Below are 27,206 nucleotides of genomic sequence, written 5' to 3' on the forward strand. Positions count from 1 at the left end.
TTACTGGTGTAGGGGTGAGAGCAGATGGCGCTGTGTGCAGATGGCGCTGTGTGTGTTACTGGGGTAGGGGTGAGAGCAGATGGCGCTGTGTGTGTGTGTTACTGGGGTAGGGGTGAGAGCAGATGGCGCTGTGTGTGTTACTGGGGTAGGGGTGAGAGCAGATGGCGCTGTGTGTGTGCGCTGTGTGTGTGTTACTGGGGTAGGGGTGAGAGCAGATTGCGCTGTGTGTGTGCGCTGTGTGTGTGTTACTGGGGTAGGGGTGAGAGCAGATCTCGCTGTGTGTGTGTGTGTGCGCTGTGTGTGTGTTACTGGGGTAGGGGTGAGAGCAGATGGCGCTGAGTGTGTTACTGGGGTAGGGGTGAGAGCAGATGGCGCTGTGTGCAGATGGCGCTGTGTGCGTTACTGGGGTAGGGGTGAGAGCAGATGGCGCTGTGTGCAGATGGCGCTGTGTGTGTTACTGGGGTAGGGGTGAGAGCAGATGGGGCTGTGTGTGTGCGCTGTGTGTGTGTTACTGGGGTAGGGGTGAGAGCAGATGGCGCTGTGTGTGTTACTGGGTAGGGGTGAGAGCAGATGGCGCTGTGTGCAGATGGCGCTGTGTGCAGATGGTGCTGTGTGTGTTACTGGGGTAGAGGTGAGAGCAGATGGCGCTGTGTGCAGATGGCGGTAGGGGTGAGAGCAGATGGCGCTGTGTGTGATAGACCGGACCCTGCAAGGGTAAGAACTGTGCTGCAGCATTGTTTAGCAATGTTTTGAAAAAGGGGGCGGGGTGGTTGTTCCCCCTCTAAGCCCCCCCCGCTGTCACTTCAGTGCGGCCCTCGGCCGCAAACCATACTGCAATTTTGGCCCCCGAGAAAAAGTTTGTGAGTACCCATGCACTAGACAAATGTGCACAGAGGCAGTTAATACTGTGAGGACTGCTACTACCTATCCACGGAAAACAGGAGCAGCACGCTAGAGCCTCACTTCAAATCAAAGATGGCTGCCAAGTGTCTCATTCCTCTTCTTTCAAGGTCAACATTCCAAAAGTCATCAGCAGTTTTACAGTACTGAAAGAGATGACTTGAGGTATGAAATAGGCAGACAAATGGTGGTGACGCCAAGCAGATGGGCATGCCATGCAGTGGCACAGAGATAAAAAATAAAATAAACCGGCAGTGTCCTGCTGCCAGTGGCATCGAGCTCAAAGCAGAAGAGGAGAAAGGCAGATGTCTGGCCACTTTCTTCCCAGAGCCTGACCATCACCTCTGCCTCAAACAAAAGATGAAAGAACAAGGGGGCTCATTTCACCGGGAAGCTAGGCACCCCAGCTAGAATGGAATTGCTGCACGCTATACACCTTTGAAGAAGAGTCGAAATAAATAAATAAATAAATATATAAATGAATGATGAAAGATTGATTGGCGAAAAACAAAAATAAAACACAATTTATTGTGATGGGCGAGAGGAGGAAGGGAAAACCAACAACACAATACCTACCTGTCTTGCCGACCATCTTTTTTTTTGTTTTTGGTTAACCAAAAACAACCAAAAAAAACATTTTATTTATTTATTTATTTTCGAAAAAAAGAAAGTGAGAGATAAAGAGAAAAAGGTGAGAATGTTTTCGGATCAAAATAAAAAAAGCAATTAAAAGAAAGACAAAGGGGATTGAAGGAAGGGTAGTTTAGAAGGCAAGGAAGGAGAGGGGGTCACACACGGCAAACCAAAAAATAAAAGACAAGAAGAATGATATCTACCAGACAATGTAGTTTGTTTACCATAGCGTGTCCGATGCCCGAATGCTTTGCGGAAAAGGGGGGAAGAGAGGAAATTAAATTGTGAAGAGAACGGCTTGTTAATAAAGAAATAAAAAGATAAATGATGACTTGTTAAGAGGGATGGTTAGTACATTAATTGGTAACGGTTAGTCATAATGGAACATTGCATGAATGATATAGTGTTAGTCAAAAGCCATGTCTCACCTGCCGCCCCTACCTCAACAATGCAGGGCGAAGAAGGAAGATGCCAAAAAAAAAAAAGAAAGAAACGCTGACAGTTGGGACCCATGTCAATTTCCGGGGCCACTGCGCCCCCTTCTTGCCTTCTGCACCACTGATGTATTTGCAAAGTACTTACGTTTTGTATTTCTCAAAAGATATCCTTGAAAGCACAAACACTGCCCGTTTCCGTACTTCTCTCACAGGTAAGAAGGTACAGCCACATGTTTCACTATCCCCGCGTCAACTGTGGCCCCAAGCAGTGCTTTTTCAAAATCCCACTGGTAGAAAGTTAAAAATGTGTATCTATTTCTAATATAGTTGAATACTTACCAGAAAAAAGGACCCAACTCATTTGAGACTTGTGAACTAAAGACAAAGCTTTACATGTTGCAACGTTCTGTTAAAATGCTGAAACATTAGCAGCTATTTCTGACAGCTTTTTAATTAAAGGAAATGTTCTGACATAGAACAGCATTTTTGTCTGTGTCAGACATCACTTTCTACTCCACCTTCCAACTTACATTTTTACTATGAACTCACTATGATGTATAAAGGTAAATGTATATTAAAACGGGACCCTTACCACTGACATTCTTGACTTAGGATCACCTAAAGACTGAAAACACTCAGTTTAATCTTCAACAGCATTCACTACTAGCAGCTCTCATTTCATAAAGTTGAGGGATATTTTAATGACATAATAAATATTAAATGGTCTATTATTTTTTAGTATTGCTTGGAAAATGTATTGTCTCCTTCGCTGCTTCCAAGTAAGTATAGTACTCAGAAGCTGCCCTAAATTATACTGGTATCTTCTAGGGACGTTGGTCCTTGGTTGTGAGAGACTCCTTTGTTGTTGTGTGACTGCATTGTCACAGATAGCCAGTGAATTCGTCAGACTGTAGTTATGTGATATTAAGTATTCATTTTTGTAGGTTTTTCAGGTCTGACAGACAGGTGGGCCTTTCAACATTTGTTGTATATTGTTAACTAGTATTTACAGTAAATAAGCCATTGGGTAAATGATGTCCCACTAGGTCTCAAAACCCAAGCAGACATCAAATACTGGACCATTCTGGAGTGCCTACTACTGGTTTGTGATGAAGGATGGGGAAAGAGAAATGGTTTTTCTCTAGCAAGGTGCCCCCCTGTAAGACGAACTCAGAACTCATATGTACGTTGTGTCTAAATTGTACCTTCCATCTAATATTGCTATTTGAGGAAAGTATTGTAACTTATTTTCTGACAATGATTCTATTTTGCATCTGTGCATATTGTATTGAACTTCTGGAGAGCTACGTTTTTCCCAGAAATCAATATAGTTTCATCCAACACTGTTGACATTTTGCCCTGGTTCAAATGTATCATGGCAAGGAGCTTTCTCTGAAAAGCCTTGTGGTTGGGCCCTTCCACACTACTAATCCCATTGGCGAAAGGATGTAACACTGCCATGGATCATCCTTAGGTACCAGCTCACCCGTTTTCTGATTCACTGAAGAAGCGGTTGTTTCCCAATGTTAATAGGCTGGTTACTCCAGTGTAAGAAAAGCTCACCTTTCAGATAAAAAGTTCTCATCCAGCAGTTAAATTGTTGGTTGTGGAACAAGGGGACATGTTTTTTTCCTGGCTTCGCTGCTTGATTAAATCACAAGGCTCTGGGAAATCATGGTATTTCCTTGGTCGCAAAGTCCCTACCTTCCAGAAATGGTGTGCTTAGAGAAAGACTTTGTACCAGTATTACAATAGACATTAAAAAAAATCCTGCAAATCTAATGCTAACCATCCACAAGTGCCAGATACATTGCTGACCCATGTGAGGGGAGCATGGCACTGGGGCTGCTGTCAAAGATATGCATGTATCAGCCTGCCATCTCACATGGTGCCACTGTGTCACAAGATATCAGATCTCATCCAATGGTCTCCTGATCAAGAGCTGATATCACTTGGTGTGCACAGGGGGGAGCCTGAAACCATTGCGAGGAGCAGATTTCCAGCTCATGTGTGGAGGCTCTGTGCAGCCAAAGTTCATTAGGAGTCTTGCAACTTCCACAGGACGTTTGCAGCAGGTGCCTTTATTATTTGTTTTTGGGAAAGAGTGAGAGGAACTGCTGGGTTCTCAACTCTGACCATCTCCGTGGCCCAGCTCCAACATGGTCAATCCGGTGGCGATGGGCTTAAAACCCTGCCCTCACTCACAAACCCACCCACCTCAATAACCATTTCCCTCTCTTCGTACATGGTAAAAAAAAAAATCAAAGTTAGCAGATTTGCACCTTCAGCATGAAGCAATGGTGTTGACTGCCAAAGATATGAGTATTTTTATGAAAGTTAGGCACCACAGAGCATAATTTTTGCTTTAGTGTAAAATCTATGTTGATGATTACAAGGGCAACCAAGGATATTTTGTCAAAAGTGAGCAAGATTCCTTCTTTGATGAGAGATTTGCACTGTAAGAAGGTGCAATGCCAAAGCCCAAGCGAAAAAACCTCAGATGCCTTTTCCTCATTTGATAGGCTGGCATGTCGTCGTTATCGCTGCGGTGCCCACATGTTGAGATGCTCCTGAGTGTGCTGTGGTTGGAGTTCCCATCCTTCCCAGCAGCTGGGAGGGACAGGTTATACCACAAAGCATTCAAAGAGACCCTCAGAATTCCACAAGTCTAACATCCACCTGCACTGAAGACTGAGATGAAAGGAAAGAAAAGATTTCAAAGTTAGAACACGAAAGCATGAGAAATGACCAAAAGATGTAGTAAATAAAAAAAATGTCTGAGAAATGGAATTGACAGACACGTAAATATGTAACATGATGATTCTTTTCCTGATAAAGGACCTTTCGTAAACATCTCATTTTTATTAATTATGTTATATACGAACAAGTATAATATACTATGTTAAATGGCTGAAATAGGTTACTTCGTTGTTTTACCTTCTTATTTAAAGAATCTAACAAGAAAGGCCGTTCCTGTTGGGTTGTCTTTGTCCTTATAACTAATAATGTGAATTTATAGTATCATAAATTGTTTGATGTGACATTACTTTGTTGATATGACGGAATTTGCAACCTTACCGCAATATATTTTGGTGCCAATATTGTCTTTGAAGTAAGTTCTATCCCCTTCGAGAACAGCTACTCTGAAGGGAGTCCGATCGTCCCCTAATGTCACTCTCCTGTACTGGGGTTTGCATCAATGTGTAATGAGAAGTAGTTTTAAGCCAGCCCATATTTATGGTTCTGTGAGACACATATCTACTTGTCAAGGAGTCTGGACGTGTAGGTGGCAGTGTCACAGCACACATCATGGTCACTGTAAGAAACATCACATCGGTTGTTTCACACCGAGTAGAAAATGGCAATATATTCAAAGTCGAAAGAGGACTATTTTGACCAGCCTTGGGATTACACTTCCGAGAACTTTAACATTTTCCATCATGGATTCTAAGAGATGGTCAGCTGTCACATCATTCTGTACTCCATTGTCTAAGAGATGGTCAGCTGTCACATCATTCTGTACTCCATTGTCTAAGAGATGGTCAGCTGTCACATCATTCTGTACTCCATTGTCTAAGAGATGGTCAGCTGTCACATCATTCTGTACTCCATTGCTCAAGAGACAAAGAAGCATTGTTTTATTTTAAATGGAACAACTTAACCCACGGGCACTTGTAACTTTTCTTTTATATTTATTTTTCAATTATGTATTCTATTTGTCTTGCCACGTTCATTTGTGGTCTTAAAATAGATAGTATTTCCATTTTTTTTAATTCACTTTCTAAGTTTTACTTTAGTTCAAGATGTTAGCACAAATGTGCGTGTTCTCCTTTTAAGCTGTTATCTCCCAACAATAGGACCTCATTCTGGTGCCTAAGTTGGGAAGTGTGCACCTGCCAAAAGGGGAAGGGGTGCTCTCTTCTTAGACACGCACTTAAGTCTCTTTCTGTTAGGACATGACTTGCATATATTTGCACTATTTTTGGCATGATAAACATGGTTCTACTGCAGACTCAGTCTTCAGCGACAACAGAAGCTTTTACAGCTATTTGTGTGATCGGAATGGATTTTTAAATATTGGCAAAAAAATATTGTAAACTATGTCTGATAGTTCCCCAAGTACACAGCAAATGTTCACAAAAAGCAAATATTAATTTCTTATCACTCTGTTTAGTTGATATAGTTTTCATATGTTCCTTTCTCTTGGGTGATTTATGACATGGGGAGCTAGAATCCAAAGCCAGTTTGTCTTTGGATAGGGTTGGCGTTTTGGGAACCTCTCAACTGGAAAAAAAGCATAGTGATTTTCCAATATAATAATTGGGGCAGATTCCTCACTTCAGGACAAAGGACACATACACTATGTAGTGAGAGACAGGAAACAGACAGAGGGGTGAGACGTACACAGGCATACAATTATGATGACACTGGAAAAATTGAGGCAGAGAGCCAAAAGAAGCCAAAAATGGGCTGTGTACTTAGCAAGGGTTGATATTGCGCTCTGGAAGGACACAAGGGGTTTCGGAATAAAAATACATTTTGCCAATCTGTGTTATGAAACGTAAATACATTTGGTGGAAGTTTCTTTGACATGGAATCCATTCAAACGCATGGAAAATGAAGTCAAAATAAAGTAGAGTAAAAAGACAGAAAAATGAGCACGATGTGGATTATTCCTCTGCCATGGCCATTTCAGAAGGAATCGTAGAAACATGACTCTGTGGTGGAATGAGCAGCTGAGATATTTGCTCTCAATCCCGTGCACTATCGAAGTTTACCTCAAAGAGACCTAAGAAGGTTATGAGCCATGTCCTCAACTGAACAAGGGCACAGTTTTCTCTCTGAGTGAGTGTTTTCGTTTGCAAGTTAAAGGGTTGACATTAATATTATTTTAATGTGCTCCATCCCCTAGCCAAGTTGATATTGCTTAGATAATCCTGTGTGGTCGTTTAGTAACTCGTGGGTTTGCTTACTTTATATAGTTATTACTCCATTTAGGTTTTGTGAGCTTCAGTTAATCACCAAATTATAGCCCCGAACAATTACGTTTGATGCTGCCCCACTCCTATAATTTGTGTACAAATCACCAGATTATTTTTCTTAGGTTCAAAGTAGAATTCCCCTTGTCAGTCGTGTGAACACATTCCCTTTCGTCTATCGAACACCGCACTCTATGAATTTCCACTATTCCAGTAGGACGGTGCTGAATAGGATTCCATTGGCCCTCCCCGGCTCATCATTACCTGACGCAGGTTGCGTGTCACCTTCACGTCGTGCCAGGCGTTGTCGTTGAACTTGCCGTTGACGGGCTCCACAATGGCCTCAAACGCGCCCGAACCCAGGTTGATGACGAGGGAGACGGCGCCATCTTTGAGAGCGAGGTTCACATAGTCAGCTGACTTGCCCGTGTGCAGGATGAGCCCATTGCGCTGCCAGGTCTTGAACGACAGTGTGATTTCGTCGCTGCTGCTCTGGATCGGGTTCTGAGACAAGTCATAGCACAGGTACTCCGAGCCACGGAAGGTGGCCACATTGTCTTCTCGTGCTGCACAAACAGGAGAGAGCTTTATCAGTGGGCATCGCCAGTAAGGACTTCACATGTACATACACAATGCATGATTAAAAATGGCACTCAATTGGACCGATCTTCAAACAGTGAAAACAGAGTGGGAAAGCAGCATAGGGCAATGTGCATATGTAAAACAACCCAAATGCAGAGACAGGCACGTATTTGAAATTACTGCATTCCCAAAATATTAATCATGAGTATTACTGATTTAAACTCGTTTCAGCATTGATCCTCGCAGGGTTACAGAAGTAAATAGTAACTGAGAGCATGTCAGTGATGTGCACGTAGTGTCTAAAAGGTGCTCCTTGGCTCTTTGGCAGGAAAAGGGAATACTACCTAATCCTAATTAATGAAGGTTGACACTACTGTGCGATGCATGAATTAAGTAAATACGTACAATGGGGCAATAGTGTGAAATATTAAGTAAGAAATGCCGGGTTACCAGAATTCTAAAACCGAAGTATCAAAGGCCAAAATATTGCTACATAAAATATCTTGATCTACCAGTTTCTGTCCTGCTAGGAGTTTCGCTGCATTCGATTAAGCTTTGAATCAATCCTGCTATAATCACTAGGTACCTTAGTAAACCACTCATGCATTTGCTTTCCTGAGTCATTACAGGTAATCCTTTGCATGTGATGACTGGCCACAGCCCACTGCAGCCATTGTACCAAAGCACTGTGGCAGCTTAAGTGACATCATACAGCATGTGACTCCTCCCCACAGCATAACAGGAAGTGATGTTAAACATCCTTTAGTCATGATCGACCCCCATAAAGTCAGGTAAAAAATACATTCAATGTAAAAGTAACTCCAGAATCTCACCAACGCAGTTTATAGGGGTCACGTCAGTAGTTGTTGGGAGGCTCACAATTCCCCACTCATTCTTACATATAAATGCCATTTCTGCCATCAGATGCTGAGCTCACAGAATGACTAAGCAGTTGCTTCTTGCTGGTTTCTCTGTGGCGAGGATGGTGCACAAAGCCTTCGTAATCCAGCTCTGAGCACATGGATGACGTAATTCGGCAGATGGTTTATCGAGAGCAGATGGTCTTGGGGAGATAATAAATGTGATTGCTATCCTTAAATGCTCTCTAGGACTGGGTCTCTCAGTCCTAGGCAGATTTTGTAAATTCCGAGGGGGATACCGTTGTAACCAACTATAATATTCTGACCCTTTCATAATATAAACCCTCCTCTGTTAATTCATTGCTGGACCTTGCCCTTTCTGCATGGTCATCCCCAAACCTTTTTTTTTTTTTCATACCTCCTATTTTGCTGAATTAATTTTTGTCTGCTTTAGGACTTTGCACACTTAACCACTGGTATCCGATGCTAAAGTGCTTGTGATCTCTCTTTTAAACATAGTAAAATGGATTTACACATTTGTCTTGTAAGTCCCAGGTAAAGTGGTGTTGCACGTACTCAGAGCCTGTAAATTGAATGCTACTAGTGAGCAAGCAGCAGTGACTATGCCATCTACTTAGGTAGCCTTTTAAACCAGGGCTCAGGCCTGCAATTGAAGATTGTGTGTGTAGCTTTATCCTGTCATTTGACCTGGCAAAATAAACCTTTGCCAGGACTACACTTCCTTTTTAATAAATAATAGTCATCCCTAGGGAAGGCCCTAAACAGCCAAAGGGCTGGATGTGATATATTTAAAAAGCTTAGGCACATACCTTTATGTTTTAATATGTCCTGGTAGTGAAAAAGTCTTAAATTCATTTTTCAATCCTGCAAGGCCAGCTCCCCTGTAGGATAACATTGGGTTACCGTACTACATTTAATAAGTGATAACATTTGGTTGGGGACATGTAGGAATATCATGTTTGGTGTCTAAAGAATTGGAATTTAAAACCTTCTTTGATGGACTGAAGTCGGATTTAAAGTCACAATTCTGAAAATCCAACTTTTCGAAAATTGGAATTTCCTTTCCCTGATCATTTGATGCCTGCAGCTTGTTACTGGCTCACATGACGAGGTGTAGTTTGTCTTAGTGTATTTCTCCCAGACAGCCACACAATAGAGGGTCTGGGGGTTGGCAGGATTGGCCATCCTGACTTGATGAGGGGGTGGGGCTGTCAACTGGCATACTTGAACTTCAGAGACACTGCCCTAGCTCACACACAAAGGACTTGACACTAGCCTATTGTGTCTGGAGACAGAAAGGGATCAGGACAGGGATGCAGGAAGTTCAAGACAACTTTGTAGGGGGAAAACACCAGCAGTTTCTTTCACTTCAAAATAAGTACCAGGTGTATAAAAAGGAGACTCTCAGACCCACTCTTCAGCACACTCCTGGAACTGTGGATACTACAGGAGAACTGCCCTGCTGCTTGAGACCTGCCCTGAGGTCTGAGAAAGAAGACTGGACCTTCTCCCTTCATCCCAGGCTGAGTGACTCCAAGAGTCAACTTACTGACCTCCTGTTCTGAACTATAGGGACAAAACAAGCTCTAGAGGCCATCCTGTAACTGCCCAGCTGAACTGCTGCCCTGGACCTGTCTGGACTTGCAACTGCCCCCGCCTGAGCCTATCTGGCCTCTGCTGAAGTGAGTTCCTTATCCACAAATGGTGCCTCCTCAGGTCATGGGCCACTGGCTGGCATCAAACCGAGCTTCTCCTGGATTAAACGAAGGTTCCATCAAATCCGGTGTGAAGTGACGTGAAGCTTTGCTTAGCCTCACAGCACAGCTGCTAGGCTCATCACAATCAATGCCAAGCCTCGTCACACAGCTGCCAGTATCATTGGAACCGACGCAAAGCCTCTCCACACAGCTTCACCAGAACAGACGCCGGATGACCCAAAGTCTCAAAAGCAACTTTGCGCAGACCGTGCACCAAGGACATAAAGTACAATCCTCAGCAGGCTAATCTTCGTCCTGTGCCTGACCTACACTCCCTCGCGGTCAGCCTGAACTTGAGACTTTGTCCCAGGCCAGCTAGACCAGAGAACATCAGTTGGTGCTTTGTGCTTTTTTGGCGCTATTTTAGCTAAACGTTTAAAATTGCATCTCTCCGGTCCTACAGATTAGACTTTTTGGCATTTTTTTTGTCAAATAATGTATTAAATGTTATTCTATTTTTCTAAATTGGTGTGAGATTTTTTATGTGCTGTTGTCACTTTATTACTCCTTTATACGTTACCTTTAATTTAAGCCTGTCTGCTTTTGTGGCACGCTGCCTGAGAGTTAAGCACAGGTTAATTTAAAGACTTTTGTAATTTACTCTGACAGAGATTGTGGCTGTTGCTTGACAAGGGCTCACATCCCCTTCGCCTAACAAACCAATTTCTCACATACACCAATAAAGAAAACTACTTTCTCAACTTTGCTTAAGGTTATTTAAAAAAAAATCCAAAATATTATCACCCCACCGCCTTCAGATTTCAATTGCATGCCAGATACAGGTGCCTTTATGGTCAGAAGTGCCTCGTCTTTTGACTCACTCGTTGCATAGACAAAATGACACACTTAAACAATGCATAGCGTGCTGGAAGTGATAAGAGCATGTAAGTTGTGCCATCTTGCTGTGGATTTCACATGGCTTGACAGGAAAATGTCAGTGAAGCTGCTGCACATGCTGAAAAGAACAATGTGTAAACTGCAGGTCCCACATTCAAATCCTGATGGGACTGATTCTTCCTTTCACCCTCCTAAGTCATTAATATGAGAGTCAAGTACGCTTACTATGCCCATATTTACACTTAAACCCTCGCCTCTCTGTGGGGGCCGGTCTTGCTGCTCTGAACAATACTAAGGAGTCTTCATAATCATCTTAATTGTGGGATCCGCGGGATCACTCGGTGAGGGTCACTCTGGTAGCTCGCCCTTTGAGAGCTGCTGGGCTCATCCTTGCCACTGGCGCAGCTGAGAAGCACCTTCAGAAATGTACGCATCGTCCCCCGCCAAGGTCACCTACCTCACGAGGGTACAAGGAGAGAGGAAACCAGTCCGGGCTCCTTGTCAGCTGCAGGTGCTATACAATGGTCCAGTGGTTGCCTGTATGGATTTCAACACGGCGAATGCTGTTTTCTGCGTCCAATTATTGGCTGTGATTTCTCGCTAGGCCTCCAGTGGCAGATCGCGCGATGGCGCAACCAGCAAGCAACGCCGCTCTCCCTCCGCGGCAGCCATCTGAGATTGATATCAATTATAAGGCGGCAGAGTGACAGGCAATTACTTTATGGAAAGCAAGTGTTGCCCCCTGGATGGTTTCAGAGCACCCTCAGTCGCACGCATGTGGTGTCGGATATTTCAACGCGCCTCCAGCTTTCTGAGGTCTGAGCCAAAAATATTAAACATTTTAAATATTTTTTTGTAACCGCGTAGTCATGTCTAGTGTTCCCACGATGTGAGCACTGAGCACGTTAGATTTGTTCGAATTTTTCCATCACTGATTCGCTTGTTTTTTTTTATTTTAACCCAGCGACCTCTGAATCCCAGAGGCACGATAGGGTGACAGTCCAAGGTGTGCACATGAGCCAATTAGGGCTACTGCAGGCTACCAGCCTGGAGTCAGAATCACTTCACTTCACTGGGATGCCAGATTGACACTGGACACGGGGGACGCACTGGACACTTCGGTATCCATTGAACCCCCAGGAGGAGGTCCTGCAGCCAGACCTTCGCTCATCACAACAAAGGGGCAGATATTTAGGGCTCTTCTCTTACCTGTGAGTTATACTGTTAACCCCTGACACGTATCCATACAAAATTATAAGCTGTAGAGGATACTCATTGCTTTTATTTTCCTCGATAAGAGGTGTGAATGAGTGGGTTTGCCATGTATAGATTCAGTTGATTTAAAACCTATTGGTAGAGTGAATCCTGCTCTCCTCTTTCTGGAAAAGCTGACATTCTGGCATTTCATTGGTTCCCCGGGTGCTGCCCACGCTGCTAGTATTCTTACCAGAGCATCGTCATGTGCTGCACGCAGAGCTGACATTTCCTGGGATAACAACGCACACACACGGTAACACTGGTCACCGTGGATTGTGCGCTGCAGGCCCTGGTTTCTAAAGAGGGTATACTGAGCAGAGAGAGATAAGTCTTCAAATGTACCTGGGCGAGGACATTAAAAAAAATTCATGAAGAAACAATTTATATGATGCAGATGGTATTTTTTTAAGCGGGTTGCACCTATTTTTTTGTTTTCTCTCTCTTTTTTATTGGTGTCAGGTAAGTCATTTTGAATTGTAGTCTTATTTGTATATCTTATAGCATGTCGTGGTTTTTGTGTTTCTAAGTCTGGTCACCCCCAGGTGGGGCTGTCACTGTTATACGTTTTGGATTGCCGTAAGAGTTATCAAAGCAGACATGAGCAAACCAACCAAACCAACAAAGACAAAGTGAATTTAACATGAAGAAAAATCCCTTTGACTGTAGAAGAATGTGGAAGACCATTTGGCCTGGCTAGGTAAAGCACTTTGATAAGCAAAAGGACCAGTCCTTCAAGCAATAACTACCCGGAAAACCAGTGGGATACTTAAGTTAATGGAGTGTCAGCTGTTTATAGGATGACCTCCCGCTTAGGTCTTTCTGGGCTAGGTAACTTAATGACCATTGTGCTAATTCAATAGTAAAAACTTCTACTCCTGTGTAAATATGCAATTCTGTTTCTGTTGCAAGCTATGTTAATGAACAATAGTATTATTAATGACAGCTTTAGGCACACTAGTGTTTTCGCTTAACACAACACATTTCCCTGCACTGACGTAGAAGCATGTCATGAGCACATATTTGTTGGGTGACGTTTAGGCAGCACCAGCTCTCCCATACCATTTAATGTATCATCTACATTTCAGGACAAAAATATACCCTCTCTAACCATGACACAGATTGTATCTAAGACCTTCCCCTTGTAGATCTTCTCTAGAGAATAATGTGGAAGCGGATGGGTCAATATTAATATTATCAGGAGATATTTCAGAATCTTTGTAACCTGTCTGGAGTCATTGGAAAATAACTGTTTGAAGCATCATTTCAGACAATCATTACTATGTGTTTCCTATAGAAACGTAAGGCTGCCGGTGATATTTATGTTAATTAAGAGGACATTTGTGGGATTACCAGGATACTTCCCAGTATTGCCACTGTCATTCCTCGCAAAAAAGTGTGCAATGCTTTGCTGCAGATAAAGTGTCCAGTATCCCAATTACTGGATATGTTGTCATCTCCCAGGTTTTAAAAGGAAATTCAAAGTGACCCTCTAGGAGACGGGGAGGTTTGCTGGGCAGATGCTAGGTAGCAAAGGCAGCTACTAGAGATATTGAAGGGCCTGAAATTGGTCCTTCACCAGAACGTAGAATAAAGAGAAGAGTAGGAGACCAGGGCCAGACAGACTTCCTCTGTCCCCCAGTATTTAGTGAGTGCCAATGAATTAGTCTTTGGAGAAGTGATCTCCATGTGCATCTTTCTTGTGTGTCGCTGTAGGTAGAAGATACTCTCTGTGTACATGTCTGTGTGTATACAGTGGTGTGCAGTATGCCTCAGTACAACGTGTAAACATCATCATGCAGTGGTTGTGTCACAGCAGGGTACCTAGAAATACACATCCTCTATGACCCATGTACACTGGTTACTCATACAGCTGTGTGTGCTTGTTTTAGAGCTCATTGCATTTCTCATGTCATTCTGTGTAACTCAGAAGAACATATGCACTTCGTATGTGCACAATTCTTGCATGTCTCAGTGCACATCCGGTGTGTGTGTTTCTGTGTCAGTATGTCTTAGTATAGAGCGCATTTCAGGGTAGCATGCATACATGCACACATATGTTGCCGTATAGTGTTTCTTGGTACACAGTAAGCGTAGCTCAGTTCACGCTCAGTGTTATTCGGAATGAACGGCATTTGAGTCTCAGTACAGTGTGTTCATTTCATAAAGTAGGGCATGTTTATGTTACTACACTTTGCTTCATATCCCATGACATGTTTTCATGTGATTGCTTGAGTACAGATTGTGGTTGTCTTTTTAGGTGCAACGTAAGCGTAAAACCTCTTGTATACTTTTAAGGATACTTCTTCTGTTGGCTTCCAGCTATTTCATTTGTTAGTTTCAGTGTCATTTAAAACTCGTTACTTGCTAGTGGTCAGTCATGCCTCTTCGTCCCTCCTTCTTCTTTGTGCGAGCAGGGACCAACTACTGTATAATTACGCTTTGTCCTATTTATCTAGTCTGTAGGGGACTTTAGGTTTTACTTTGTTTCCTGCTTCTGTCCAGGGCAGCCTCCCTTTTCATTTGCAGAGCATTCTTGCTCCAAACATAGCTGTAAACAAGGCTATAAATCAGGCTGTCATCTTGGTCACATTTGGTCTTTGTGGGCTGTCTGCTCCCCCTTTCAGCTGCCTGGCTCCTGCCCTTCCTTTGCTTGGATTTTCTTTACCAACTCCACCAGAGCTCTGCAATCCTTAGAGATAGTGCCCACTTCTGCTCCACACTTGGATCCCACTCGCAGCTCCATCAGTGCACCTCAGTTCACACAGTCCAAGCCCTCAGCCATGCCAGTGCCAGGAACCCCACACATGCTGTCTGCCAGCGCACCTCATTTCTTCCAGTCAGTATACTGTGTTGCTCCAGAACTGGGACATCGGACGCAGCTCCATCAGTGCATCTCAGTTCTACGCCGGCGAGGTCACTTCCTTTCCTATACTGGGACCCCACTCAAATACAGTTCCATTACAGCAGCTCAATTCTAATATTCAGCCCCAAGCCAATACTGGACCCAAGAGAGCAAAACACAGCTCAGCCAGTGCACCTCAAGTCTAACATCCAACGCCACTGTTGATAGGAACCACCACAGCTCCGCCACTTTCCTTCAGTTCTAACATTCAGTGCACATTTCTTCTCTGTACTAAGGCTCACACACATGCACTTCAGGACTCCTTGCTTCTGTGGTTCAGAGGCAATGACACTCCCAAGCTGGGCCCCACTCGCAGCTTTACCCAGGCACCTCAAGGCTAACACTCGGCAACAATGGCACGCCAATACTAGGTTCCTTTCTGTTATTCCAGCTGTGGGCTGCGACACAGCTCTGTCTATACCCCAAATCCTGATCTGAAGCTCCCCAATATTACTGTATTGGGGTTCACACACAACTCTGCTAATGCACCTCCTGCTGTTCTACACTGCCCCTTGCTGTTCGACACTCTGACATCTGTTTGAGGACATAGGGGAGCCAATTAAATCTATTCTTAGCTGCCATCTTTATTTGTGAGGGTCTGTTTGACCTATCTCACTCTGTTCTTTCCTTTACTCTGTTTACTCTCAATGTTTTCTTTCTCCCCCACTTTTCTCGCTCCAGCTCTTAAAATCCACACGTTAACAGTTTCACTCTTTGTTTCAACTGTTTATTTCTACTCCTCTCACTTTTTTTTATTTCCCTCTTCCTCTTGCTACCTCCTCTTTCAAACTCGCAAAAACGTGGCTATTTCTTTCCTTGTTCTGTTCCCTTCTTTTCTCTTAATCAGGCGTTCATTCTGTCACTATTTTTTCTCTCCCCTTCATGCTTTCTTTTTTATTTGCTCTTTCCTTTGACTCGATATGCATCCTTTCACTTTTTTTTAATCTTTCCTATTTCCTTTCTCTGGTGTTTTTGTTATCTTTATCTGTCAGTTCATATTTTACTATAAATCCCTCTTTTTCCCATCTCTATGTGGAAGCCACAAATTACATGTCGGGACCCAAAGTGTCAAAGTAGTTTTTCCATTCTGTGTCTCTGGGAAATGTGTCATTACGTACATGCCCTGGTTCTTTCTCTGCTTGTTTCTCTCACCATCTTTTTTTCCCACTAATGTTCATTTTTCCTCTTTCTTTTCACACTTCTTCCATTATTTTTTCCTCCTTATCTTTCGTTCGCTAGCTTTGTTCCCTATTGCTTTTTGTTTCACACGTTTGCTCTATTTCTTCTCTTAGTTGTGCTTTCATTTTCTTGTTCTTTCTTTCCCTTCTTTCCTTTATTTCTTATTTCGCCCCTACTCTATCTTCCTTTTGTCCGTTGAATTCCTTTCAGTTCTCTTTTACTGCAACATCCACTTTCTCTTGTGAGGCCTAGTTATCAGTGGAGTAACAGATGCAGAGGCACCGAGGCCCAGAGAACTACGGGCCTCACTCAGCTCTAAATACGTCTCTGTTTTCTTACCAAAATTCCAGTCAGCCATTTTCCTTTCTAACTTTGTGGCCCATGACACCGTTACTAGGCCACTTATCCTCTCCATCTTTACTCTCCACTCCCTCTGTCCTTTCACCCTCCAATATGTCCCAAATGATATTTGTTATGGTGTTTTGAGCATTACACTCTAATGCCAAAAGTGTATTTCTGATAAAGGTTTATATGATAATTGTATATGTTTTAAGATAGAGCAAGAAGGTAAATGGAAGTACTTTAGTTAAATTCTGGGTCACTGGAATTGTATGGCAGGAAGATATAAAATTATGAGGCAGGGATGACCAATTCATGTGGCAAGAAAAGTTAAGTTATGAATTTACAATATCAGTAGCTGTCACTCAAGAAAAGGTGAGAGCTATTGCATTGGAAATGCTTTTTTGGAATATATTATTTGCTTCAATACCCCTCATACCACGTATTACACGGGATGCACAAGTTTTAGTAAACCACATCTGCATCTTGGTAGACTGTTTCAGTGTCATGAAAGTCAACGTCAAACAAATTGTATGCAAATGTTTCATTGTGAGTTTTTTTCTCAGTGCCTGAAAGTATATATTTAGTGGAATCGATATGTTATATGCCTCAGCACACAGTGTAAAGGCCTCATCATGTGTGTGTGTATCTTTACACAATGCGTACACATCTCAGATCATGATGTGTGTTTGTCAAAGGGTAAGGTGTCTTGCTTTAGCATTCAATGCTTGCTTTGTCTCAGGGAAGTAATTGTGTGTGTGTGGATGTGAGCACATAGTTAGTGTTCCTACTTCAGTAAATGAAGACTCCACCATGAAGTGTGCATGTGTCTGTGTTAGTAGATTTTTTGCATTTCGGTGTCTATATTGCCTAGAAATATTATAGCCTGTTAGAACTATTGTGCAGTGTGAGAGAAACACATGCAAACACAACGTGGAACCAAATATACTAACATTCAGTCAGTATAAGTGTATTGTGTGAGGAGATCTTGCAGAAAAATATTTTCTCTTTATCCTTTTTTTTCTGAATTATGGAACAGCCACCTGCCATGAAGGCATCTGTATATTCAACATCAAAGTGCTTCAGGTCAAGATTCTGGTATTTTAAAATTATTAAATCGACAGGGATTCGTCTGCAGCCCTAGGCTTACTTTCTGAAGGTGTGTCTTTCCTACTTACAAAATGGCTGCCCCTGCAGAAAAGGCTGCGGTGCTGGGCTGTGGTTGCGCATGAGAAACAGAGCAGGAGCCATTTTGGCCTCCTCTGCGACAGCACAGCCCCTTGTCTGCCTATCCACAGAGAGCACTGGGCCTAATGACTCCAGTCGGATATGGTGCTTGGCTTATCAGCAGCGGACAGACCCATTTCTGACAGCCGACCTTTCCTGCCACACTCAAAATACAATTAGCCTGAGGAGGAAGGCGGCGGAGGACGGGAGGTGGGGTGCAGGATGAGAAAATGAATAAAAAGAAACAATACAAATTAATTAAAAAAAAATCAGAATAGCAATGGCAGACGCCTCTTTGCTGTTTTATGAACAGCTGTAAAATAGGGGTGGGGCAACGGAGAAGGGATTTCAGTACAGAGAGCAGTGGAGTTAATGGCCGCCTTGCTGGCTGTATCTTTGTTCTGTTCACTAGACACGGTATCAGCACCAGATACATGGGGACAGTTATGCAATGTGAGCTGTTGCTTGTACGGAAAGTCAATGGTCTGATGATTACCCGCCAGAAACTGGCATCCCATGATACGGCTGGGAGAAAGACAGAAAAAGGCATTACCCTCGATGAAACGGCAGCAAGTCAAAACGGAGGCATCACTGATGGAAGACAAATACGCTTCTCTCAAGCTCGAACCATTGTTTTCATGCTCGAATGCTTCATGTCCCATGACATGTTGTGATGAGAGAGCGGCCCAGCACTGAAACTTTTGCTGCTGTTTTCATCTTTTCCACCATCTCTCTTGGCACATATATATATATATATATATATATATATATATATATATATTTTTTTTTTTTTGTTGCAGTATTGGCAGGAGGTTGATTACATATTTCTGGTTAACCTTCACAGCGTATTGTGGCGCTGAATATGTCTATCTCCCAACAATGCCTAAATTGATCTGTTTGTGCTGTAGTCTGTTTTCACTGTTTTGTGTATGCCTAGTCTAATTTATGAAGGTAATCTGGGAGAATGTGCTAATCCTGTTAGTGACTGCTCATGGAAGAGAAATGAATGCCTGGTGGAGCTGGAGGGGCTGATGATGTCTAGTAGTTACTGTGCTTCTATTTCATTTACTTAATGCACTGAATTTTGCAAAGCACATCAGTGTCCTAGGTGGCCTCCCTGGCCACGAGGACGGAAGAACATATAACTTCTAAACCGAATTGGTCAGTATAAATAAACACAGCACATTTTCTCACCAACCCCACAATAAGTGGCCTTTGAAAGCAGATCTAAAATTCCCTTAATGCACCAAACTGTGGTGAAGTCAGAGTACCAACTATTAACAGCTGAGACTGCTGAGTGGCTTAGATTTGAAAAGATGATTAGAGTACATTAGTCATCCAGGCCGAACACCATCACTTATAAGGACAAGACTGGCAAAACTGATCATTGTACAGGTAGGTTTTTTTGCTACTATGCAGTAGGTAGTTTCTTCTATACTGATACGAGTCAATGCAATTAATTGCAAAAACTCTCCCATGAACCTTATTCTTTAAGGCCTACTTGACCATGCCTTTTCTAGCTTTAACACTGCACCGCCCTTTTTTCCGTTACTTGCTTGTTTTCCTTTCCCTTGTGTTCCTCCTTATATGAAACAGGGCCTGTACAAAGACCAGGCACTTTCCTATACACTTTATGTTGTTGTAAGAACTTTCTCCCGATCTCGCGCACGGATACAAAGTTGTTGAATGCTTTCTTAAGTTTAGCTTTCTACCAGATTTTTGAAGTTATACAGAAAGTGATGGATGAAGTGCTTGAATTAATCTCAGCTACAGATAATTACGCAGGCCACATTCGAGTCCTTTGCTATTTTGCCATGCCGCTTCAGTTTGGACCCAGCCATATGAAAAGCAGTCTTGACCCTGTTTCAATCGTAAGGGTCCAGTCCCAAGTGCCAGGTCCACCCTGAACCAAAACAGAAGCAACCTCGGACCAGTTTTGCCCTAGCTGGGACTCATCTCCCCAGTACAGCTTGATTCCAGTCGCTCCCTGTGCCACTGGAATCTAGCTGTACCTGGATGGTGAGCCCTAACCAGGGAGAAACCGGTCATAGGTTGCTGGTGTTCTGGTTCAGGGAGGACCTGGCCTGTCAGTTCAGACTGGACTGTTCCCACTGGAACAGGTTCAAGAGACTGGTTTGCATATGGCTCAGTCCAAAGTAAGGTGGCATGGGGGGTGAAAAATGATGGAATGGCTGAGATTAATTCAAGCATTACTTTGTTGTTGTTGTAGATTTTCAAAGATTGTCCACTTGGGCTACGCCTCATTCCATAGTCCTAACAAAATGAGGTGAAAGGGAAATACTAGAGCTCTGTCTTTAGAAGTAACAAACAGGTTATTTCATGTTGTCTTATGGTATATTATTATGCTTGTGTTCTGACCCAGCTGCAATAAGCTGTACTGTTCATGTTTTTGTACCTGTTACGGTATGTTCACGTCATCGGGTTTGGTCACCTGCCCAGTTGCTTGTCGGTCATCACAAAAGTCAACCTTGACTTTTCAAAAGAGTTGAGGGCTGGGCATGGTGTGTCATTGGGGTGATATCAATGTTTTGCAGGGTTGTTTTGAGTAGGCTGTTATTTAATTCAATCAACACAAAGAATGTGCCCTGGAATCGCACACATTCCCCACATTCTGCAAAATCAAAACTGGATGTCACTCATTCTCTTACGTACTACCCAAGACATGGAACGACCTCCCTCTACACATCAGATCCTACTCCTCACTTCTTGAGTTTTGCAAGAAGCTGAAGAATTGGCTCTTCATATAAGCACATTGGGGACCACAAAACTACACACATACCCAAGTGCCTCGGTACCCTCTAGGATGATTAGTGTGCTATGCAAATCAATGTAACATAACATAACACATCATAATCACCAAGCATTGCCTGAGTTTACTCACTAGTAGGTTATCTTTTTCTTCCCATATCCCCAAAGCAAAATAGATTTAATTGTATATGTTTTATGCAGTGTTGACTTATGTTGATCCACCTGTTAGTCAATTTGTAATTGTATTCGTATAAAGCTTACTTCCCCTGACTTTATGGCGAGTAGCATGGCTTGTCCTAAGCCTAACGTTATCCGGTGATTAAATGTTGGTTATTGCAATCGATCATGTGCTCTCAAGAAAAAACGTTGCACGCATTTACCCCAGTTGACTTATGATAGCTTATATTAATACCAGTTAAGTGTAATCATTAGCAGGGCTATGTGGTTTCAGGTAAATACTTAGTGAGATAAGCTGGCGGAGATAAGTTAATGTTATGTTGCAAGGATAAGGTTTTAAATTAGGGGAGGTTGTGGTCAACAAAATGAGCTGTCAGGCTTTTGCAGAATTTGGAGCATCATCTTAGTCTATGAATGCATACGTTTTATCTTGGTTTTCAAAGAATCCAATCATAAGGTCAGATAGATGGCTAATTGTCACTGTTGTCGCTTCCATAGCTGGATATATTTTATGGTGCCACAACCAAATACACATTAATCTTCATTTATTATCAAAGCACACAGCAGTGTGAATGGTGGGAGTCCTGGCATGCCATTGTTTGTGATATGTCTAGAATAAATAGGAGTGTGCTTTTGGTGGTTTAAGGTATGTATAGTGTGCGCGATATAGGAGTGGTGTGTGGGTGCTATGGTGGTTGCCTTTTGGTAGGGACTGGAAAGAGGTAATGAAAGCTCCTTTACATTTCTTCTGAACATAAAATGCTTGCTAGCATTTTTTTCTGCACCAGCTGCAAAGATGATGTTCTGTAGCTACTGTACTTCAATGGGGTATAATTATAAGTGAACGAGAGAGGAAAGGAAGCGGGAGGAGAGAGGGCACCACTGAGAGAAAGATGGGTGGGGGAGGGAAAGTAAAGTAGAGAGGCGTTGGAGGAAGCAATAGGTAAGAAAGCAAATGAAAAACAGAAAGTTGAGGAAGGGGAGTCAGTAGGTGAGAAGGGAACATGGAACCCATGGGAAAGGGAGACTGTGAGAGACTATGAGAGCAGAGTAGTGGGAGGGGGTATGATGAGGTAAAAAAGAGAATACAAAGTGGGAAGAGAGGCGGGGGAGCATCAGGGAGAAGGCGGGGGAAGGAGAGCGAGTAAGTGTTGTAGAGGGATCATGGTTGGGTAGCGATTTAGAAGACAAGGAGAGTGTCAGAAAAAGGAAGGAGAAAAAGGAAAATGAGAGAGAATGGAAGAGGGATAAGAAAAGTTGGAGAGAGGGTGGAAGGTTAAGGGAGGGCGGAAAGAATGTGATAAGAGATGACCAGAAAGGCTGGAGGGCCAAGAAGACACAAAAAATACAACAGGAGGCAAAATGCATCAGAAAAGACTCTGAGAATGATCAATGATCATGGCCTAAGACATTTGAAGGTTCAGGTAATGGGTTTGGGATGTGAAGTGGGGGTGCCACTGAAAAAGGGAAAGAAAAAACATGTTCAAGATGCAGTGTGAGAGGAATGTAGCAACCACATACCTCCTCCTGCTGCAAGCATCGATATTACCTTCCCCTAACAAATGAAGCCATCTATTCTTTTCAGTAATGTGGCAATAACTTTTAACTCTTTTCCAGTTCGGATATATGGTACAAGTACATGAATGCAAACAGTTAATAATGCTTACACAGAAAACTCACACATATTACCTGCGCAAGTACAGGCCAGAATGCCTGCAGAACTACTTCAAGATTACATTTCCAAACTGGATTTAACATACTAAAGGGCTACCTGGGTATTTGTACATACAAGCACACCCACGCAAACTAACAGGTGCACCTCTTGTCCCCACTGCATACGATGAGAAGCAGCTTTGGGGCAGTACTTTAATGATAGACTGCTGTAGTAAGGCTATAAAGGGGGTGCTTTAAAGGAGCCTCAGAGCTAAATCGAGAGGTAACTCCCTGCAGAGAAATATCTGTTTTTGGGCTTAACCGCTGGATTTCAATATCAAACCCTACTACATGTTTGAACAAACAACCCCATCAAGTGTTAGTTAAAGGAAACACTTTCTGATGCAGTGTATTGTAGGACTTTGAAAGTCCCAGTAGAAAACACGCACCTAATATGCACTCCATGGCCCAATCCAGTAATGTGCAAGAACACCTTATTTTGCAAATGAAAATTAATTTTTTTTCACCGCTTACACCATTGAAGGCCAGGGACTGTGTGCATTGTACAATCGGTCAGCTGCAAATGTTGGCAAGTACCTTCAAAGTCACATATTGTGGGTAGACACCAAGAGCCAGATTTACAAGAAACTGGTGCGGTGCTCCACCAAAATTGGCAGTGCCATGCTGTATCAGTTCTGAAACACAGGGATGTGCCATGTTTACAAATACACAATGTAGCCCTGTTTTTCCGCTGGCGCTAAAGTTAGCTGCCTAACGCTAACGGAGGCTTCCTTGCACCATAGTGCAAGGGTGTCTGCGTTGAAGGGAATTATTGCTTATCTGCAGGAGCTTCCCTTTTCTGCACATAAACCATGTACAATGGCGGTTAGATACTTGTATGTCTGCTACATAATGCAGCACACATAGAAGTAGCAAATCGTCATGGCGTTTTCCACTTTCTATGTGTGCTGCAGAATGCATCATACACGTAAAAAGCAAAAACGAGGAGAGATTAAAGTATTCTTGTATATCTGGGGCAGCGTCAAAAGCAATGGGTGTTGCAGTGGAGCGCCCACAGCAACACCAATAGCAACCCCCTCTGCAGCAGAAAACTGCATCAGAGGGGCCCATATTTACAAGGCAGCGTTAAGCCACAAAAAGTGGCTTTAGCGGCACCTTGTAAATATGGAGCAGTGCACAGCATCACAGAAGCGTCACAAAAAGTGATGCTCTGGTGGCTCTAGGGGCTTGTAAATATGTGCACAGGTGTTGACTTCTAGTTTTCCATGTCAAAAAAGGAGTAAAATCTGGTTTCCAGTTAGGAATGAGTAAGTAACAAACGAAAATGCGTGGATGTATAAAGGAGGGGGCTTTTCAAAACTCAAATGCGCATAAAATGGCTTTTCTGAAAGCTGAAATGCATGCATACATTATAAATTCACACATGTAAGTCTCTGACCGGTTCCCCTGCAATGAATCTTAACTGTGGTTTATGCATTCTAGTGAAAACTGATATTAGACATATCACTTTCTAGCGTCCACGTTTTGATCCGGTCTCCTTCTTACGTTTTAGAATCACATCGCACGCATGTCAGTCATATACTAATCTCGATTCAATTGATACTTAAAGAATTAACTGTGCTGTAATGGCATACCTCCTGTTGATTCCTCAAGATCTTTTGCATTCCATTTTACACGGTTTTATTTATGCAAATTGCTTCATGCTGCACTTAATTCTCTTAAATGTCAACCCTTTAAAGTGTTCTGATGGCATGCATCTGTAAACAGGAATGCAATAACAGCATCAGAAATTGTGAAAATGCCCCGCATCAGTTAAGTATATTCTTTCCCTAGACTGTTTGCAGTTTTCTCTGATTGCCCAACTTGTAAAAGCCGAGTTTCCCTTGCACTCAACGTACTTCATTGTCAACAATGACTTCATTCTGAAATGTAGCTTCCATATTTAGAAATATTTTTCTTCAGTGTTACTGCTGCCTGATTGGACGAGGCGACCAAGATTAACTTGAACCCTTTTCTGGGGTCGGAATTATTCTATCAGTTGTTCAGGTTTCTCGGCCACCTCTGATCATATCAATCACTTTCAACCAGGCGCGGCTCCTCCATTAGGGAGGAAGAGCATCACCCTCACTCCCCACCCTCCCTGCCAGCAGCAGCACCTGCAAATCACCTTTAATAAACAAAATGATAATAAACCATATTTATTATCGTTTCATTTGTTAAAGGGGCGGGGCATTGGGGATGACAACGATGAGGGGTATGCACTGTGCACTCCACTCACTGCACATGTATGTTGGCCGGCTGTCTCAAGCCGGCTAAACATACATGCGCAGTAAGCTCTCTCCAGCCCAGCAACCAGTTGCCGGCCTGGAGAGAGTATGCACAGGCTCCCAGTCTGCCGGGGAGCACCCTGGCTGCGCGCTCCCAGCCAATCCTGACGTTGATTTTGAGCAGCCTCAGTATTGGCTGCAGGGCAGGCTGGGAACCTGTGCCTGCAGTGCAGCAGAGGAGCAGCGCAGTGGCGGCAGAGAAGGTAAGTGATTTAATTTTTTTTTTTTTTTTATTAATTTCCCCCCGCGCTGCCCTGCACCAACAAAGCCCCGCGAGCCGCTCTAGCTTTTAACACGTTATTTCTACACCAGATTTGAAATGGAGACTGTCCTTCCTAGCAGATAGAGCTGCTCTATTCAATTCATCGAGCGTCAGTTTTGTATAATTTGGTTATACTAACCTACTTTTCAGTCTAAATTTGAATCCCACATTCGATCGTGTTATCAATGAAGACTATTTCCACACTGTGTAGAAGTGCCACTCTGTGGTACAAAAGATAAAAAAGCTAAATCCGAATACTAGAAACACATCCAAAATTCACAATGGATACAATTTCCAAGCTGCTTTGATAACTTAGCTTTGGAGGGCCTGTGAAAAGATTATCGTCAATCACTGAAGATCAAGTGACCTACTACCCGTTCAACAAATCTAGTCTTTAAGTTTTACAGCGTAACACCAGCAATGAAGGCATTCGGCAGTGAGGCCAAAGTGTGACCAAACACAAAGAGTTAAAAAGATATCCGTTAACAGTGTAGTAGGAGAAACAAAGAAAGGGGTCCATTTTTGCAGGCCATGTGCTGCAAATAATCCTTTTTAAAATTGGAAAAAATGCCCAATTCTGAAGAAACAGGTGCATTGAAAAATATATACATCCAAATGATCCTTAACACATTTTGAGAGTTTAATTCCATCAAAATATCAGGATTTTGTCATTCTGAATGAATTGGAAGCTGTAGTTACTGATGGTATGGTATGGTATGGTATGATAGTTTTAAGAGTAAGGTTCATCCGGAGGATATTTTTTGACTATTTGACTGAATGTGTAGTTGACCTTCAGACAGTCTGATGCTAGGAATCATCCAGGTCATCAAAACATTCCTGAAACTGTAGTTCTTAAACATGGTAGGATATGGAAAGCCATCAGAATGCTTTTTGCCCAGACAGGTATGAGGTATCATCAAGTGAGGCTCTTACTGTATATTCAGGCTACAAACTGCATATAGTGCACCATGAATCAACAGCATATAGTTTCACCTGTCACGGCAGCCATGCAGGTGTTGTCTGTGGTACAACATGTAGGTCAATTCTGTATTCAGACAAGTGTGTATGCATAACTCTCTAAGGCTGTGGAGGTTTTGGAATCAGTTCCTTGGCCACTGGTGAGGGAAGAGTAAATGAGATGTGAACCTTAAAGAGATAAACTCTGTGGCCAAGACAGAGGAGAATGGCAGTTCCGGCTCCATAAGGAGACACGTCTTCTGTGAACAGAAGAAGGATGGAGTTGATTAAACCAGTGACTTTGACAAGCTATTCTAGACATATCACAGAGAGAGAGGCGGAGAGCTAGGCAGGGATATGGAAAAGGAAAAGAGGTGAAAAGAGGGGGAAAAGAAAGAGCCCCAGAAAGAGAAGAATTGGGAAAAAAATATAAGCATGAGATAGTGATGCAGAACTAAACAGGCGGTCAAAATGTAGATCACACAAAAGAGAGAAAGAAACATATGGATGAGATAAAACGGTGAAAATAATAACATTTGAGACAACAGAAATAAAAATAATACAGCTGACCGAGAGGAAAAGGAATGAAATACAATAGCAGGATAAAGAAAAGTAAGAGGGGGAGAGTTTAAAGAGGAGCCAGAACAAAAAAGTAAACAGTAGACTGAATAAGAAATACAATCTGTAAACTAATACAAAGGCAACAAGAATAAAAAACATATTAAAAAACACAAAGATTGGGGGAGAAAAAAGATGAATATAAACAGTAAGCAAGAGAGACACAGTCAGCGAGGGAATAAGGGAGGGAGAGAAGATGGGAGGCAGGGTAATACAGGAAAAGAAGACTCAACATGACGATGAAAGCGAGCAGAACCAGGTGATGGTGAAGGTGGGATGGGGGAAAAAGAAAAAATATGAGCAGAGGTATCACTAAACAGCTTGTAAATATCCCCAAGACATTCATCTTCAGTCGGCATGCCCACATCTCTGTTCATCATCAAACCGTGCTACACTGGCTATGGAAAGCACGGTCACTAGATGCCAAATCCTGACAAGCCTCCAAAAACAGCACCAATGCACCTATGCCAGCACAGCTCAAATATAGCACAGTCGCACAGGGAGGGAAATGG

The 27,206-nt window shown here is 42.8% G+C and overlaps 1 protein-coding gene across 28 annotated transcripts in view; it reads right to left on the reverse strand.

Moving 5' to 3' along the window:
• The window catches only part of NRXN3 (neurexin 3), a 1,990,994-nt gene that overhangs the window by 1,402,646 nt on the left and 561,142 nt on the right, over positions 1-27,206 (reverse strand). For all 28 annotated transcript variants that reach the window (XR_011198826.1, XR_011198824.1, XR_011198825.1 and 25 more), the window contains exon 5: positions 7,214-7,515. Coding sequence is in view for 22 of the 28 variants with exons in the window: in XM_069208383.1 (XP_069064484.1) it covers positions 7,214-7,515 (302 nt within the window). In the remaining 6 variants the exon portion in view is untranslated. The remainder of the gene's footprint in view (positions 1-7,213; positions 7,516-27,206) is intronic.

Source organism: Pleurodeles waltl, chromosome 9 (assembly GCF_031143425.1).
Source record: "Pleurodeles waltl isolate 20211129_DDA chromosome 9, aPleWal1.hap1.20221129, whole genome shotgun sequence".
Classification (NCBI taxonomy): domain Eukaryota; kingdom Metazoa; phylum Chordata; class Amphibia; order Caudata; family Salamandridae; genus Pleurodeles; species Pleurodeles waltl.